Consider the following 16,563-nt stretch of genomic DNA (forward strand, 5'->3'; position numbering starts at 1 on the left):
GGGTCCTGGACCACAGAGTGCAAATTTTATCTGACAATATCATGCAATGTTTCTGTGCTGGGTGGTTCCTGAAAATGGGTATAGGGAATTAAATTAATTTTTATTCTCACTTGAAGGTCAAGAACCTAATACTTCTTCAGATATTTCTCATGGAACTTATAGGTAATATCAATGGAAACACACACACACACACACATACACACACACACACACACACACACATAAATATATATATATATATATATATATATATATATATATAAAGTATATATATATATATATATATAAAGTATATATATATATATATATATATATATATATATATATATATATATATATATATATATATATATATATATATATATATATATATATATATATATATATTACAGTAATATTTGAAAATTCAAAGGCAGGAAGTTTCAAATATTTTTAATGGGTAAGGGATATGAGAATCAAAAGGAAAATGGGGTATTTTTATTAAAATATATACCTCCAAAATTTTGATTGGTCTTATATGCCAATAAAATATGATACCTTCAATAAGAAATGCACTGCAGAAAATTAATAAAATTAGACTTTTTATTTAAAGCAGCAAGAGAACAGAACATTCTCAGGATCTATTTTTACACATTAGCTTAACAATTTACTACAGTATATAAAAGATAGGAGAAAATTTTATTATAGCTGGAAAACTGCAAATTTGTTTTTTTGTATTTCCAACCTAATTTACTAAATTTTCTTTCCGATGCCTTCGTCTTTCTTTCGTGCCACTAATAAGAATTTCTGCTAGTGATTCTATTTCCTCTTCTGATGAGCAATCCCAGTTCATCTCCAAAAGACCATTTGCTTTCACGAGCTCGCTTGCACGAATCTGAAAATACTAATAGTTAATACTACTGTTTAACATCAAATCAGAGAGATAGGATATTTGAGAAATGTTGAGACATCATGGCATCATTAGTGTTTATATTTATAAAATTTGGGCCATTCAGCACTGAGGTGCAACTGGCTGGAAAATCTTGAAATCATTCTAGCAAGTAAAAGTTGAGGTTAAACAGTAGGATGGAAGAAAAAAGTGGGCATGGCAAAATGATAAGACTAAAAAAGGGAGGGACATAGCTAGCAGCTGAAGGGATGGTACAAGGACCCTGTAGTAATGGTAGTAGGTTGACCAGGGCACCAGCCACCTGTTGAGATACTACTGCTAGAGAGTCATTAGGTCCTTTGACTCGCCAGACAGTACTACATTTGATCCTTCTCTCTGGTTACGGCTAATTTTCCCTTTGCCTACATATACACCGAATAGTCTGGCCTATTCTTTCCACACTCTCCTCTGTCCTCATACACCTGACAACACTGAGATTACCAAATAGTTCTTCTTTGCTCAGAGGGTTGACTACAGCACAGTGCTGTAATTGTTCAGTGGCCACTTTCCTCTTGGTAAGAGTAGAAGAGACTCTCTAGATAAAGTAAGCAGCTCTTCTAGGAGAAAGACACTCAGAAATCAAACCATTGTTCTCTAGTCTTGAATAGTGCCATAAACCTCTGTGCCATGGTCTTACAAGGTCTTGGGTTAGAGTTCTCTTGCTTGAGGATACACTCGGGCACACTATTCTATGTTATTTCTCTTCCTCTTGTTTTTTTTAAAGTTTTAATTGTAGGCTATATATATGAAAGCATTATTTTAATGTAGGTATTGTTCCTAAAATATTTTATTCTGATTGTTGAATAATTCTCTCATAGTTTTTTTATTCAATTATTTCCTCACTGGGTTATTTTCCCTGTTGGAGCTCTTGGGCTTATGGCATCTTGCTTTTCCAACTAGGGTTGTAACTTACAAACTATTATTAATAATAATAATACAGCACAATTCATGAGTAGCCCAGAAGGCACTGCTCCACTATGGGAGCCATCAGTAGTGGGCCATGTTTACTCAATTTTTTATAGTCTGCCTAATGTAGAGTACTGATTTAGGAGTATACTGTATTGCCAACAATGTATCCAGTGTTGCATATTATGGATGTTATACAGTACATTATCACTTTATATGGATTTTTGGTTTCATTTGTTTCCTCTGGTTTTTCCTTTCTTACCAGTCCACATTCTGATGACATGAAATGAGAAGAGAGAAAAAAAAGGTTTATCATGTATATTTTGACTCAGAGAGGCATTGCAATGACATCTGAAATGTGCCTAGAGGATGGTTCAAGAGTATCTAACATTAACCCAGTTTCAAATCATTGAAAATCTGCAAAAAACTTTCTTACTTTAATTATGTTTTCTTATATGAAATAACAAGCATAAATAGGAATATATGTAATATATGCACATATTTCACTAGAATTTTAAAGGGCATCATATTTTTTTGTCTTACATTTATTGATGGAAAATAAAGAATTTCTTTTTTTTAGCTAAATTCTCATCATTATTCGAGTTTATAGTCTTGAAATTATTCCTTTCTAAACCTACTGTACTAAAAAATCACAATTATTCAGTATCAAGGTAGACTAAAAGCAGTGTTATGTAATATAAAATTTGTTCACTATTTTTGATAAAAAACATGGTCTCTAAGCTTTTTATTGGTAAGCTAAGAGAGTTCTGAAAGAGTACAATGGAGAAAAAGAGGACTGAAAATCACTGTAAGTAAAATGAGACTAATGGTAATTAGAAAGATAGCAAATGAAAACATGACAAATTCATGGATATTTTGTATTTTTCCTAAAGATACAAACCTTTAACTATTTATTAGGGGCATTACTTTCAGTGAAACTGAAAGGGCGAGTCATTAAAATTTTAGCGAGGGTTAACTACCTGTCATGGTAGTTAGCAGGGGGGGGGGGATTAGCTTGCTACCACTCCCACTCACACACCTGTGATTTAGCTCACTTCGCATGGAGCTAGGACTTCAAGGGGGATAGGGTCGGCGGGTAAGTTTGTATAAATAGCTAAAGGTTTGTATCGTTAGGAAAAATACAAACTATCTACGAATTAGCATTTATTCCGTAACTGAAATACACACCTACGCTATTTATTAGGGGTGACTCACCCATTAGGAAGGATAGACGTCCCTGCCAAACTGGCTTCTGGCCTTACCCAGGTGCTCCTTATCCAAGAATATTTGTACCCAAAATAAGAAGTCCCCGCACCTTGCTAAAACCCTGCTACACAAGGTTCGCGGCTATGTAAGCTGTGTGTTGAGATAAGCAGTGTGAAAGTTATTCCCATGCTTTGGTGGAAAAACTGTTGTAACCAAGACTTTCCCAATATCACCTCGTCATGATAAGGGGACGCAACAGTATTAGCTTAATACTAGGTACACAACAGAGCATGTGTTAACTGCAGTGATTTGAGGTCAGCTTATGCAGAGAATCCAAGATGCTGCTTTCCCCAAGAGAAGGGAGAATGAAGAAAAGAATAAGAGCCAGTCCATACTTTTCACTCACGCAGACTAAAACCCAGGTAACAGTGCCCTCAACCTTCTGCTACTTGTCCAATAAGGAGCTTGAGGTATACAATCAGCTGTTGTGTAACCACCACAGGACAGATAGAGATCGTATCGAGTTCCTGTGGGTCACGTCTTGCAGGAGAAAGGTTGTGAAAGTCACCTGCAGCATTCACACCCTTGCTTGTAGAGCCTGCGTCACAGAATAATCTGCTTTGAATGGCCAAGGGCATAGCTATGCCCCTGACATCATGGTTTGACGTGTTGGATGAAGATCTGGATTCAGAGCATAATTGATGACTGTGAATCCAGCAGAGATGATGTTTTGGTGATCGTCCTCTTGTCTCTCCTAGTGTTGACGACAAAGAGAAAGCACCCGGGTGGGCTGTTGCTGTTCTCTTGAGGTAGAGCCTCAAACCTCACCCCGGGTACAGTAACAGATGATCTGGATCATCAGGTACCGAGTGCAGATTTGTTATCTAGGATCCGTCACCTCTGGAGATTATGTCTTGGCAACAAACTCGGGGACGACACTGAACGTTGTCTTTCACCCTTCTCATGAATGGGCAATGTCGAAAGAGAGACCATGAAGTTCCTTGACTTATTTGGCCACTGTCAAAGTGTTTAAGGAACACTGTTTTCTAAACTAGGTGAAAATTTGTTGCCTCGTGAAGTGGAGCGTAGGGAGGTCTCCTTAGAGACCGGAGAACTCGAACCATGTTCCGAGAGGGAGGTCTCAATTCCGACTGGGAAAAGGCAAGTTTGTAAGTCTGCATGAGTTACGAAAGATCTAGCAATGAGGGGATGTCCGTTCCTTTCAGTTTGAAGGCGAGGCTCAAGGTTGACTGATTGTCTTTACCTGCTGACACTGAAAAGGGGGGTCTTTTCCTCCTGCATATACTCGAGGATTCCGCTATTGCTGGAATAGAGGTATCGAGTGGAGAGATACGCTTTCTCATGACACCAACCATAGAAGACGTTATACTTTGCCTGGTAGACTGATGCTGAGGAATTCCTCAGATATCCAGACAACCTCTTCGCAACTTATTGTGAATAGCCTCTCTGAGAGAGGAGATGCTGGGTAATCTCCAGGCCTACAATCATAGCAAAGCTATAGCCTGTGGTAGATGTCAAAGTGTGGTTGTCTGTGACGTGGAGAGGGTTCTCTTAAGAGGCTCTATCAGGAGCTGCAGGTGGTTTGGAAACTGTTCTGCATAATGCCATAGTGGAGAGTGAAATTGAGAGGCTGACCGATGTTCAAGTCTTGTCAAGTGCTCTCTTCAGACAAAATGGGGATGAGACGTAAAAGTCGTTGTTGTACCCACCGCTGTTGGCATGCCTCTTGTCAGAGAGCCTTGGGGTCTAGGACTGGGGAGCAGCGGAAGCCGGAGGTTCAGGGGCATTGCAAACAGATCCACAGTTGGAGAACCCCACAAAGTCAGGACTTTGTGGGCTACAATGTGATCCAAAGATCATTCGGAATACCTTATCTGAGATGCTGCGCACAGATTGTCGGCGAGCCCATTCCTCTACTCTGGAATGAAGCGGGCTAATAGTGGTACCGAGCGAACTTCAGACCATCTTAGTATTTATACTGTTAGATGGGAAGAGGCTGCGAGCAAGTTCCTTCTTGCTTGTTGATGTGAGCCCCTATGTGGTGTTGTCACTCATCACACCACTGAGTGGCCCGTTAGGAACTGATGAGGCTGTTGAAGAATCGGAAAGTTGGCCTTCATCTCTTAAGAGATTTAAGTGAAAGTACTTTCGGACTCTGTCCAGATGCCTAAGGTCGTGTGGTGCTGCCAGATGGTCCCTCGTCCCTTTTTATGATGTGTCTAAGCACAGCATCAAGTCCGGGGGTGGGGGGGAATGAGAAGGTAACACCCCTCCGTAGATTCTCAACTGCCACCCATCCCTTGAGATTTGTCCAATCTTCTGGTTTCATGGGGATCAGAATGTCCGGGGAATCGATGGCCTGATTCCAATTAGACTCAAACCACCACTGGAGAGAACGAATCCTGAGGCGGCCGTTGGAAACTAGACAGGCCAGGGATGATAGGTGTCCGAGGAAAAATAGTCACTCTGGGATGGGAGTTCTTCTTGTCTTGAGAAAGGGTCTTGTGACCTTTCTAAGATCTATCATTCTGTCTTTGATGAGAAGGTTTTTGTGGAGATTGGTGTCTAGAATCATTCTCAGATATACTAGTCTTCTGAGGGGGAAGTAGGGAAGATCTTTGTAAAAAAAACTTCAGAAGTTTCAGTGGAAAAGCAAGGTTACCACCGAGTCTGCTAAGATCAGTCAGTCGTTCAGAAAACAGAGGAGACGGAGGCCGATCCTGTGAGCCCAGAATGGGTGCTGTGGAAAGCCCGAAGCACAGTGCCCTAAACTGGTGTTTCCTGTTGTATAGACTAAATCTCCGATGCTTCAATGAAGATGGATGGTTTGGGCCTAGAAGTATGCGTCCTTTAGGTCCAGTGTGCACATGAAGACCTGTGGTCTTACCCCTTGTCTGAACTTCTCCCACATGGTGTGGACATTGAACCAACGGGACAGCTTCTTGCGGATCCTTTCGCATGGGAGATTGTTGACGCTGGGGTCTTGACTCGTGGTGGAAAGGATGGGATGTGATACCCTATGTAAGGATTCTTCCCTGGGAGAGAACTCCTTTAACTGATAAAAGTGGGTAAGGCTCGTCAGATATCAGCGAGCTGAGGTCGATGATCGAAGAAAGACAAGCTAGCAATCGGCAAGCTAGTGATCAGCAAGTTGATGATTTGTTATCGACTAGCAATCAGCGATCGCCACACTAGCAATCGGCAATCGGCACACTAGCAATTGGAGATCTTTAGGAATGGGCGAGACTGGAGGTTATTGATCAGAGAAAGATGAGCTGGCAATTGTCGATCTGGCGATCAGCGAGCTAACGACCAGCAAACGGTAATCTAGCGATCAGCCAGTTGATGATTTCTCACTGGTGGAAAATGAGCTAGCAAGGCAAACTAGTGAACGGAAGTCAGTGAGCTAGTGATCAGCGAGCTAGCAATCAGAGATTGGTGATCTAATGACAAGCCGTTTGCTACGTCCAGACCGTATTTGCTGACAGTGGTACTGTCAGAAAAACCTCCTGAACAGAAAGGGACCAAGGGCTCCCTGTGAGGAATCTTGACCGATGGTAGATGCTGTGGATCCGCCTAGGAAGATGGAATCTTCGGGATCTTGAACCCTTCTGTGAAACCTCTTCCCTCTTTTCCCAGCAGGCGCACTATAATGCAATTGTGGGGAGGGGAATGGAGCAATAGTGACCTTTCAAAAAGTTTTCTCTTTCGTTCTTTTGGCTTCTCGCTTGGGTGCGCAAAAGAGTACTGGAACGTTGACGACCACTGGCGAGCTATGGGGCGCTTGTGTGCAGGAGAGCGCTGGTTCGCAGGAAATCGCTGGCATGCAGGAAAGCGCTAGCAAGCTGGCAAATGCTGGTGAGCGGGTGAGCACGGGCACGCAGGCGAGTGCTGGCGCACAGGCGAGCGCTGACGAGCTGGAGAACGCTGGTGTGCGCGCGAGCGCTGACGAGCTGGAGAGCGCTGGTGCACAGGAGAGGGCTTGTGCACAGGAGAGCACTGCAGCTTAGGAGAGCGCCAGTGCGCAGGATAGCACTTGCGAGTTTGAGAGCGTGGGCGTGCAGGAGAACAGTGCTGCGCATGAGAACGCTGAAGAGTTGGAGAGCGCTGTTGCGCTGGCGAGTTGGCAAACATTGGTCCTTAGACCGGCAAGAATGCGCTGGAGTGCGCCAGCGAGCAAGAGATCGCTGGGGCATTAGAATGTGCTGATGAGCAGGCGAGTGCTGAGGCACCGAAGGGCGCTGAAGCACTGGAGAGTGCCAACGCACTGGCGAGCATGACACTCTGGGAAGCGTTGAAGTGCTGGAGGTCGCTGACGAGATGCTTGCGAGACCTGGTGCACTTGAGGGCGCTGGTAGGCTGGAGAGCGTTGGCGCGCAGCTAAACACTTAGGAGGTGCAGCACGAGCAGGCAGATGATGAATAGGAGACAGGAACGGTGAAGGCAGGTCAGCAAGTAGGCGTGAATGTTGAACTGGAACCGGGATGTGCCCTTTGGAAAAGCAAACATCCACCAATGGAGATTGTGAACAAACCACAGAAGAGTCCAGGACCGATGTCCGAGGACTAGCTGCAGCGTCGTCAGGAGAAGGTCCAGGAACAGACGAAGGTCAAGAACCAAAAGACGATGGAAGAGGAGGCTCCTCTGTGGGGGGAAGGCTGCGTTGCTGAAGAGTCAAAGAGGTGCCTCTTCACCGGAGGTGAAAGCAAGCTTCTAAGGAGAAGGGATGGCTCTCTCACAAACGAGAGGTAATCACTTCACAGGAGAGACTTGCCTAAGACTATGCTCCGCTCCAAAAGGAAGAGAGACTCAACAAGGGGGAGCATAGTCTAGGCGAAGACAGCAACAGCAGAACAGCAGTAGGAGACGATGAAGTGAGGAAGAAGATGCAGGGAAGTTCTCCCTCGGAAGGGAGAAACAATCCAACATCTGGGGAGGAAAACTACCCCTCAGAAGGGAAAGTAGTCCAACCCCTGGAGGCGAACCTCCTGGCAGTGCTCTAAGATGATCTGCCAAGAGCACTGCCTTAGGAAGCATAGCCAGAGCTAGTTCCACAAAGATGAAGTGCTGATCAGGAGCCAGCAGTGACAGCAGATTTCCCAGGCACGAACAGCTCTACTTCGTCGGCTCTCTTAGTTGAACGAAAAAGAACTGCATGGCAAACTGAGGAAAAATAGAATAAATTATGTAACAAAAACTCTCTCGGGAGGAACACCTAGTCCACAACGGGTAACAAGACCACTGAGGGAACAAACATAACATAAGAACTGCGCACTCTCTTCCCCGGTTGACATTGATGGGAGAAGGGGACCGGGGAGTAACTGTAATAAAATAAGAATTACAATTATTTAAATCAGCTAAAAATATTCACTAATCATAAGAGCCACTGGATTCTCCTGTGGGAAGTGTTCCCGTGGTGAAGAAGCTGAAAAGTTAAATTACAAACAATTATAATTTCACTTAGATAATTAAGAAAAACAAATGGAAGCACAACCTAACCCGCAAATGGGAGGGTGCTCCCCCGTTAATATACTGTCAGAAGCCCATGAAAGGTAAATGGCCTTGAGAAGAGAAAGACCGAAGTCAAGCTCTGAAAACCCACACTCCCTTTTCTCAGTAAATCCATATGTTCCCCGTGGAAGAGGGAAAGACGATGACAACAGTTGATCAAGTAGGGTCCAAATGATGACGATTCCAATGCGGAGGCGGCCGAGTCAACGGCAGGTTATCGGCTGACAGGGCGACCGATGGACAAGGGGAAAGAGGTCAGAAGGAAAGGTTCCCCAGCCTTGCGCAAGTGTCTTGAGAACCTGTTGTATATGTTATCACACGTTATATATAAATATATATATTTACACACACATATATATATATATATATATATATATATATATATATATATATATATATATTATATATATATATATATATATATATATATATATATATATATATCTATATATTTATATAAATATATATATTTATACTGTATATATATATATATATATATATATATATATATATATATATATATATATATACTGTATATATATATATATATATATATATATATATATATATATATACAGTATATATATATATATATATATATATATATATATATATATATATATATATATATATATAGATATATATATAGATATATATATATATATATATATATATATATATATATATATATATATATATATATATGTGTGTGTGTGTATATATTTATATATATGGATATATTTTTTTTGGGCTCAAGCCATGTCATCCTGATGGAAGCTTTCTATTGGCAGCTTTCTAAGGGTTATTTGGCCACAGTGATACTCCCAGAGAATTGACCATAGGTCTCCAGAATTCTAACTCCTGCCGCGAGTATCCTTAAAGTTTTTCTTAAGGATATCGCATAATATCAGGGGACGTATTTCTTGATACGACACATGGCAATCTTCACCCCGAATAGTTTTCGCTCTGAGGGGGAAGAGTGGCGAAATTGAAGGGGAGACGTCATCAAGGTTACCCTTTTTCCCGTACTATTACAGGGTCCAAAATGGCCACCCAATCCTTGTTTTGTAGCGCTTTGCGCACGGTGTACTCCAGCTTGCTCTAGTGTTCTAGATGGCTATTTCGAGGATTTTATCATGCATTCTATAGGATCTTCTGCCTCTGGAACGTTGAGTATTTAATCTTTCCTGTGTATAAATTTTAGCTCCCTTCTCACAATTAAATTAGTATAATTTAAATGTGTTTATCAGAGTGTAGCCGGTAACCGGAGGCGCCATTTTGGACGCTGTCATTCGCCATACATGCCTTATTTAGTCAGTAGAACGACGTTCCCGGTATTTTAGCTTTAGGCAAAAATGATACTAGTGAAGATAAGATCATGCACATATATTTCCTCTTCCCTAAATGTAAGAATCGTATACGTTAGAGTCTCGGTGATATAGTGTAGCCGAGATCTCGCCCCGCACTAGGCTAACCTAGCCTACGCGCTTTAGTATACTTTCGTATATTATCCCCGTTTACCCTCGTGTATCGTTTTATCAATTCGCAGGAGATAGTATATCTCCTAGAATTATTATATAATTCGATACTCGTCTCTTATAGAGATTAAGGGTAAACCCTCCTTCCCTCTCACCGTCAGGCGACAACCCTATCTTGGTCTTGCCATGGAGTAGTATACTTCGGCTTGCCTAGGCTAGTTTTCCCTGTCTTCCCCCTTGCCGGCGAATATCCCAGCTTAATTTTACGACAGTAACTCAGAGTATTCAGTCTTTATGCCAACAACTCAGCTGCTGGGAGAGTAGTCACTCCCCTGCCGGCTTACAATTGCCGGCATAGGAAGCCTAGCTTCCCTAGACCGCATCCGAAGTGTTAGTGCAATGCCGCCACCTTCTCCCTTGCAGTTTAGAAGACGTCTTGTTTCGGCAAAGTCCTAGGCTTAAGAATAGATATTCTTCTGCCGCCCAGGACGGCACTGATATTGAAACAATGTTTCTGATTTGTGACTGGACATGGCCAGCGATCCTGCCGCCATCTCCCGACACAACACACAAGACCCTTTCCCTACCCCTCTCTGTCCTTTAGCGATGGCCTAGCCATCGCATGTCTTTGGCCGGTGTCCTACAATCTCCCTGCTTGCCGGGTGGGCTGCGGTGCCATCCGTGCTCCTACTTAGGCGGCTTGATAGCCACTCAAACCTTCCCCCTACGGCTGCCGGTGGGAGAGACTAATGTCTTTAAGTGTTCTTCAGTCCTCCCTTGGACTGCCATCCACATCCCTGGAACCGGCAGTGACCGGCAACAGATCCTGTGGCTGGGTGGAAGCTAAAATGATTCATTCCCCCCCCCCCTCCATTTGAACCCTCATTCTGGAAGAAGGCAGTACGAACAGTAGTACCTACACCCTTATTTTATACTAAACTATAATAAGGTAGCCCTTCTCTCCATGCTTTCTCTCTCTCCGTCTGCTAGTGCTGTCAGGTATTAACCTACTGCCGCCTAGACCGGTGCCGCCAGGTACTAGCCTAGCCAGCAGCATGCCGGCTGAACTACAGTATATGCTTATACAGCAGCCAGTATTTCTGCAGTATAGTATATACTGCAGGCAGAAAACTATAGTATATATTATACAGTAGTATTTTTTTTCCAACATACCCTGTGAATCCTTTCGCAGTCCATTGTTGAGACCAATCATAATATTGAAGTGAAGTATTCCTTCAATACACTGATGAATCATAGTCATCAATCATCTTTTACCCCACAATATTAATACCTTTTATGAAAGGGTTAGTGCTAGTATACACTTATTCTAACTCTAGAAGTTAGAACCTTTCTACTCTAGTTTTCCCTTAATAAGGAAATTCTAATATTAATATTGAGGGAGGTCACAGCAATTGGCTGGTCAGGAGGCACAAGTATGTGTCTTTCCTATTTCCTTTCTAGCTTACTATCCCAAGCTATAATGGTTAAGTTAATACCAATATTTCTCGCATGAAATAACATTAATTTATCAAGTGTGATAAATTACTGCATACGCATTTCAATTTCCTTTCTTTACAGGAGGACCAGAAAGTGAAGTGTGAGGTGATGTACTGTAACCACAAAAGTAGGAACTTTTGTGGTCACACTTTGTGCATGTCTCATGCCGCTTGCGTAGTAACAACCGAAACCCTGAGGTATTGGGACCCTGGGTGACAGAGGGTTTCGGCGACCCCAAGTCAGTGGAGTCGAGGGATGCAGCGCGAGAGAAGCTTCGGAAATGGGTACGAGGGTTCTAAAAGAACTCCCCTGGACCGTACCTCCCCAACGATAGGATGAGAAATTTGCTGTTCCCAATGGCAACAGCTGATGCTGTCGTACCCGGGCCTTCCTGCGTCCAGATCGCAGTCGAGGCTGATGTCAGTGAAGCCTTGCAAGGCATGGACATCCACCAGGAGGAAAGGATGTCTGAAGTGTCCACAGACACGGAGAAGGATCTTATTCAAGACGATCCTGAGGAAGAGTCTACTCTACCACCCAGAGGAAAGGAGGGCTCCGACTCGACAGAAGTGGAGGAGCCCCTTCTGTTCGTGCCGGCAGTAGAGCCGACACCGTCTACGTCTTCGGCTCCTACCCCTCCATTGGACACGATGCGTCATGCAGTTTTGACCCACATTACCACTCTAATGGACAATCTACGTAAGGAGAACGTAGATTTGAAAGAAAAGATGATGAGAGAGTTCCGTGAAGCGACTCGGATCGTCACCTCCCGAGGGTCTTACAAGCGACCCAAAGTGCAGGACCTGCCACCCTGCTCTGAGACCAATCCCTGGAGGTAGGCAAAGTTCATGCCAATCACGACCGGCAAACTCTACATCTCGGAGAAGTTGGGAGCCGTCCACCTGGACGACATTGAGTTTTGGCCTAACTTTGCTGCTTATCCAGAGTGCTTCATCCGGCTGAAGAATGAGCCAGCATCGAGAGAAGAGACAGAACCAAAGGAGGTCATGGTATTTGACCACGACAAGGCACAGGCTCTCTTGACGAGTAGCCTGAAGAAGGCAGGATACACTAACTCGCGAGTTTCTGCACTGAGCAAGAATCACCCTACCTTTCTTGCTCCTTCTTCGAGAGCCTTCCCCTTCACGTCGAAGGCTTTTCTGAGTGTCCTCAAGGCCGCTGAGGCAGGCAAACCATGCCCTACACTAGAGGAGTGTAGGCCTTTGTCTCTGGCCTTGCCAACAGATGAGAAGGAATGGAAGGAGGTCCACCTAACCTTCTCAGTAGGAAAGCTTGACGCAAATATCGCGGTACAGCAGTTCAGCGAGAATCTACCGCAGCTATCGGACTTTCTCTTGCGAAGGGAGCAAGAGACAAAGGAGAGGCTAGCCGCTTCTCTTTCCCTCCAGAACTGTAGAGAGATGTGTGCAGGTCATAACAGCACCCCTGATATGCTCACAGTCCTGGCCAAGATGCACATGGCCACCCTCGTAAAGGACCTGTATGCCTTCGTGAGGGCCAGGAGAGCCTATAGGGAGTTCGTGTTTGCTGGTGCAACGGTGAAACACGAATCCAGGAGGCTGACTTCTTCCAATATCTGGGGTAAGGACCTATTCCCAAAAGTGGTCCAAGAGGTAGTAGAGAAAGCCGCCACGGAGAATAGGAACCTTTCTCCAAAAGTGGGGCATCTCCTCAAAGAGGAAGTCTTCCCCGGATGCTGGTCCCAACCCAAGAGGAAGACAAAGAAGCCAAGACTACCTTCTCGGCCGGCTCAGCAACATCCCATGGTCACCATGACCGCGATGCCCCAAGTGGTCGCTCAGACACAGACCATTTTCCAAATGGTGCCTCAACAGCTGGTTGCCCAGGGACACTACTTCCTTTCGTCCGAAAGGAAGAGGATCTTGACGGGGCTCCTCAAGACACCCCTCATGAGGCAGGGGAGGACGCAGTCAGAGTGGCAAGTCCTCCGGACCATCTAAGCAATGAGATGCTCCAGGTAGGAGGGAGACTCCAACACTTTCAAGATCATTGGACCTTCGATCCCTGGGCCCACAGCCTAATCAAAAATGGACTAGGATGGAAATGGAACAGATCTCCACCTTCATTTCCCCAATTCTTCCAACACTCCACCCCCTTACTGGAAGAATAAACCTTAGAACTCTTGAACAATAAGGTTATAAGGAAAGCAAAGTCTATCCAATTCCAGGGAAGGCTGTTCTGTGTTCCCAAGAAGGACTCGGACAAACTCAAAGTCATTCTGGACTTGTCGCCACTCAACAAATTCATCGAGAACACCAAGTTCAGGATGTTAACCCTTCAACACATCAGGACCCTGTTACCAAAAAAGCGTATACAGTCTCAATAGACCTGGAAGATGCTTACTGGAACCTTCCAGTCAGCTGCCCCCTCTCCTCGTACCTAGGATTCAAGTTACAGAAGACAAAGTATGTCTTCAGGGCCATGCCCAAGGATCTTCACAAAACTTGAGGACGCAGTCGTGCAACAACTACACCTAGAAGGCGTTCAGGTAGCAGAATATCTGGACGACTGGCTGGTGTGGGCAGCATCCAAGACGGCTTGTCTGCAAGCATCCAAGAAAGTGATCCAGTTCCTGGAACATCTGGGATTCAAAATCATCTACAAAAAGTCTCGCCTCTCTCCAGATCAGGAGTTTCAATGGCTGGGAATCCACTGGAACTTGAAGTCACATCGCCTCTCCATTCCACCAAAGAAGAGGAGAGAGATCGCGGGTTCTGTCAAGAGACTACTGAAATCCAACAGGATCTCAAGACGCCAACAGGAAAGAGTACTGGGCTCTCTCCAGTTTGCAGCAGTAACAGACACAGTGCTAAGAGCACAGCTGAAAGATGCGTCAGGAGTCTGGAGAAGATACGCATCAAACGCTCGAAGAGATCTACAGAGACCGGTACCGACCTTACTACGATCACTTCTCAAGCTGTGGTCGAATGTCAAGAGCCTAATGAGGACCGTTCCCTTAAAACCACCTCCCCCATCAGTGACCATCCACACGGATGCCTCGACGGAAGGATGGGGAGGTCACTCCCATCAAAGGAAAGCCCAAGGATCCTGGTCATCCCTGTTCAAGACCTTTCACATCAATATTCTTGAGGCCATGGCAGTCCTCTTGACGCTGAAGAAACTATCCCCTCACAGATCAGCCCACATCAGGCTAGTCCTGGACAGCAAAGTGATAGTGAGATGTCTGAACCGACAAGGCTCGAGATCGCCCCACATCAACCATGTCATGTTAGCCATCTCTTGTTTAGCGAAGAAGAAGAGATGGCACTTATCGGCAGTTCACCTACAAGGGTTCCGCAATGTGACGGCGGATGCTCTATCCAGGCTAAAGCCGATAGAGTCAGAATGGTCCCTAGAATCAGACTCATTTTCCTTCATCTTGGAAAAAGTCCCAGAACTGCACATCGACATTTTCGCGACGAGCGACAACAAGAAACTACCTCGATATGTAGCCCCATACGAGGACCCTCTGGCAGAGGCGACGGACGCCATGTCCCTCGATTGGAACAGATGGACCCGGATCTACCTGTTCCCTGCTACGAATCTCCTGCTGAAGGTCCTCAACAAGCTGAGATCCTTCAAGGGAACTGCAGCAGTAGTGGCCCCAAAGTGGCCCAAGAGCAATTGGTTCCCTCTGGTGATGGAACTGAAACTGAGGCTGGTTCCTCTACCGAACCCAGCTCTATCCCAATTGGTTCAGAAGTCGACTGTCTTCGCTTTATCACAGAGAACCCAAAACCTTCATCTCATGATTTTCTCGCCTTAGCAGTCAAGAAAATATTTGGGATCTCGAAAGGCAGTATAGACTTCCTAGAAGAATACAAGTCAAAGTCAACCAGAAGACAATATGAATCATCTTGGAAGAAGTGGGTTGCTCTTGTTAAAGCAAAAAAGCCAAAAGAAATCTCAATAGACTTCTGCCTGTCCTTCTTCATCCACCTTCACGAACAAGGCTTGGCTGCCACCACGATAACTACATGTAAGTCAACTTTGACTAGACCTCTTCTATACGCCTTCCAGGTAGACCTGGCGAGCGAAATCTTCAACAAGATTTAGAAGGCATGCGCTAGACTTAAACCAGCAGCCCCTCCGAAGCCCATTTCATGGTCTCTTGACAAAGTCTTACACTATGCTTCCACCTTGAACAATGAAGATTGTTCTCACAAGGATCTAACACAAAGTGATATTCCTGTTTGCTATAGCCTCAGGGGCTAGAGTTAGTGAAATAATAGCCCTATCAAGAGACGAGGGCCATATTCAGTTCACAGAAGTGGGAGAACTGAATCTCTTTCCTGATCTTACTTTTCTCGCCAAAAACCAGCTACCCACCAAAAGGTGGGGTCCCAGGAGAATCTGCCCTCTTTAGGAAGATGTCTCTCTACGTCCAGTAGAGTGTCTAAAGGTCTATCTTCGAAGAACTTCAGACTTCAAGGGAGGACAGCTCTTCAAAGGCGAAACCTCAGGATGAAACTTATCCCTAAAGCAACTGAGGGCGAAGCTCACCTACTTCATTCGCAGAGCGGATCCTGACAGTACACCCACAGGTCATGATCCGAGAAAGATTGCTTCCTCACTGAACTTCTTTGAGCGTCTCCGCTCATACACTGGTTGGAAATCCTCCAGAGTTTTCTATAAACATTATGCGAAGCAAGTGCACGCTTAAAAAAATTTTGTGGTGGAGGCAGGTAGTGTGGTGAAACCTGTCATCTAGTGCTGCGATGAACAGTGAATTGTTTGGGAATGTTTCAATTCAGGTGAAAAGGTGTTGACACCTTGCCGTGCAATACCCTTTTTATGAAGTGTCAAGGGTGACACTAGGAATGTTCTTTATGGGTGCAGAATTATACCAATGACACCAGTGCCATGTGTACACTAGTACGCAGTGTTGATAATAATCCAACATTTACAATGAAATTATCTTAATTTTCAACTGATTTTGAGTGGCAATTAATTTTTCTTCCCCTTCAGGCAGAA

The 16,563-nt window shown here is 44.4% G+C and overlaps 1 protein-coding gene across 1 annotated transcript in view; it reads right to left on the reverse strand.

Annotated features, from left to right (window-relative positions):
- Positions 1-462: 462 nt before the first annotated feature.
- The window catches only part of LOC137651769 (uncharacterized), a 314,564-nt gene continuing 298,463 nt past the window's right edge, over positions 463-16,563 (reverse strand). Inside the window, exon 8 of the mRNA XM_068384993.1 lies at positions 463-874. Coding sequence (XP_068241094.1) covers positions 725-874 — 150 coding nt within the window. The 3' untranslated portion in view covers positions 463-724. The remainder of the gene's footprint in view (positions 875-16,563) is intronic.

This window comes from Palaemon carinicauda, chromosome 1, assembly GCF_036898095.1.
Source record: "Palaemon carinicauda isolate YSFRI2023 chromosome 1, ASM3689809v2, whole genome shotgun sequence".
In the NCBI taxonomy this organism is placed as follows: Eukaryota; Metazoa; Arthropoda; class Malacostraca; order Decapoda; family Palaemonidae; genus Palaemon; species Palaemon carinicauda.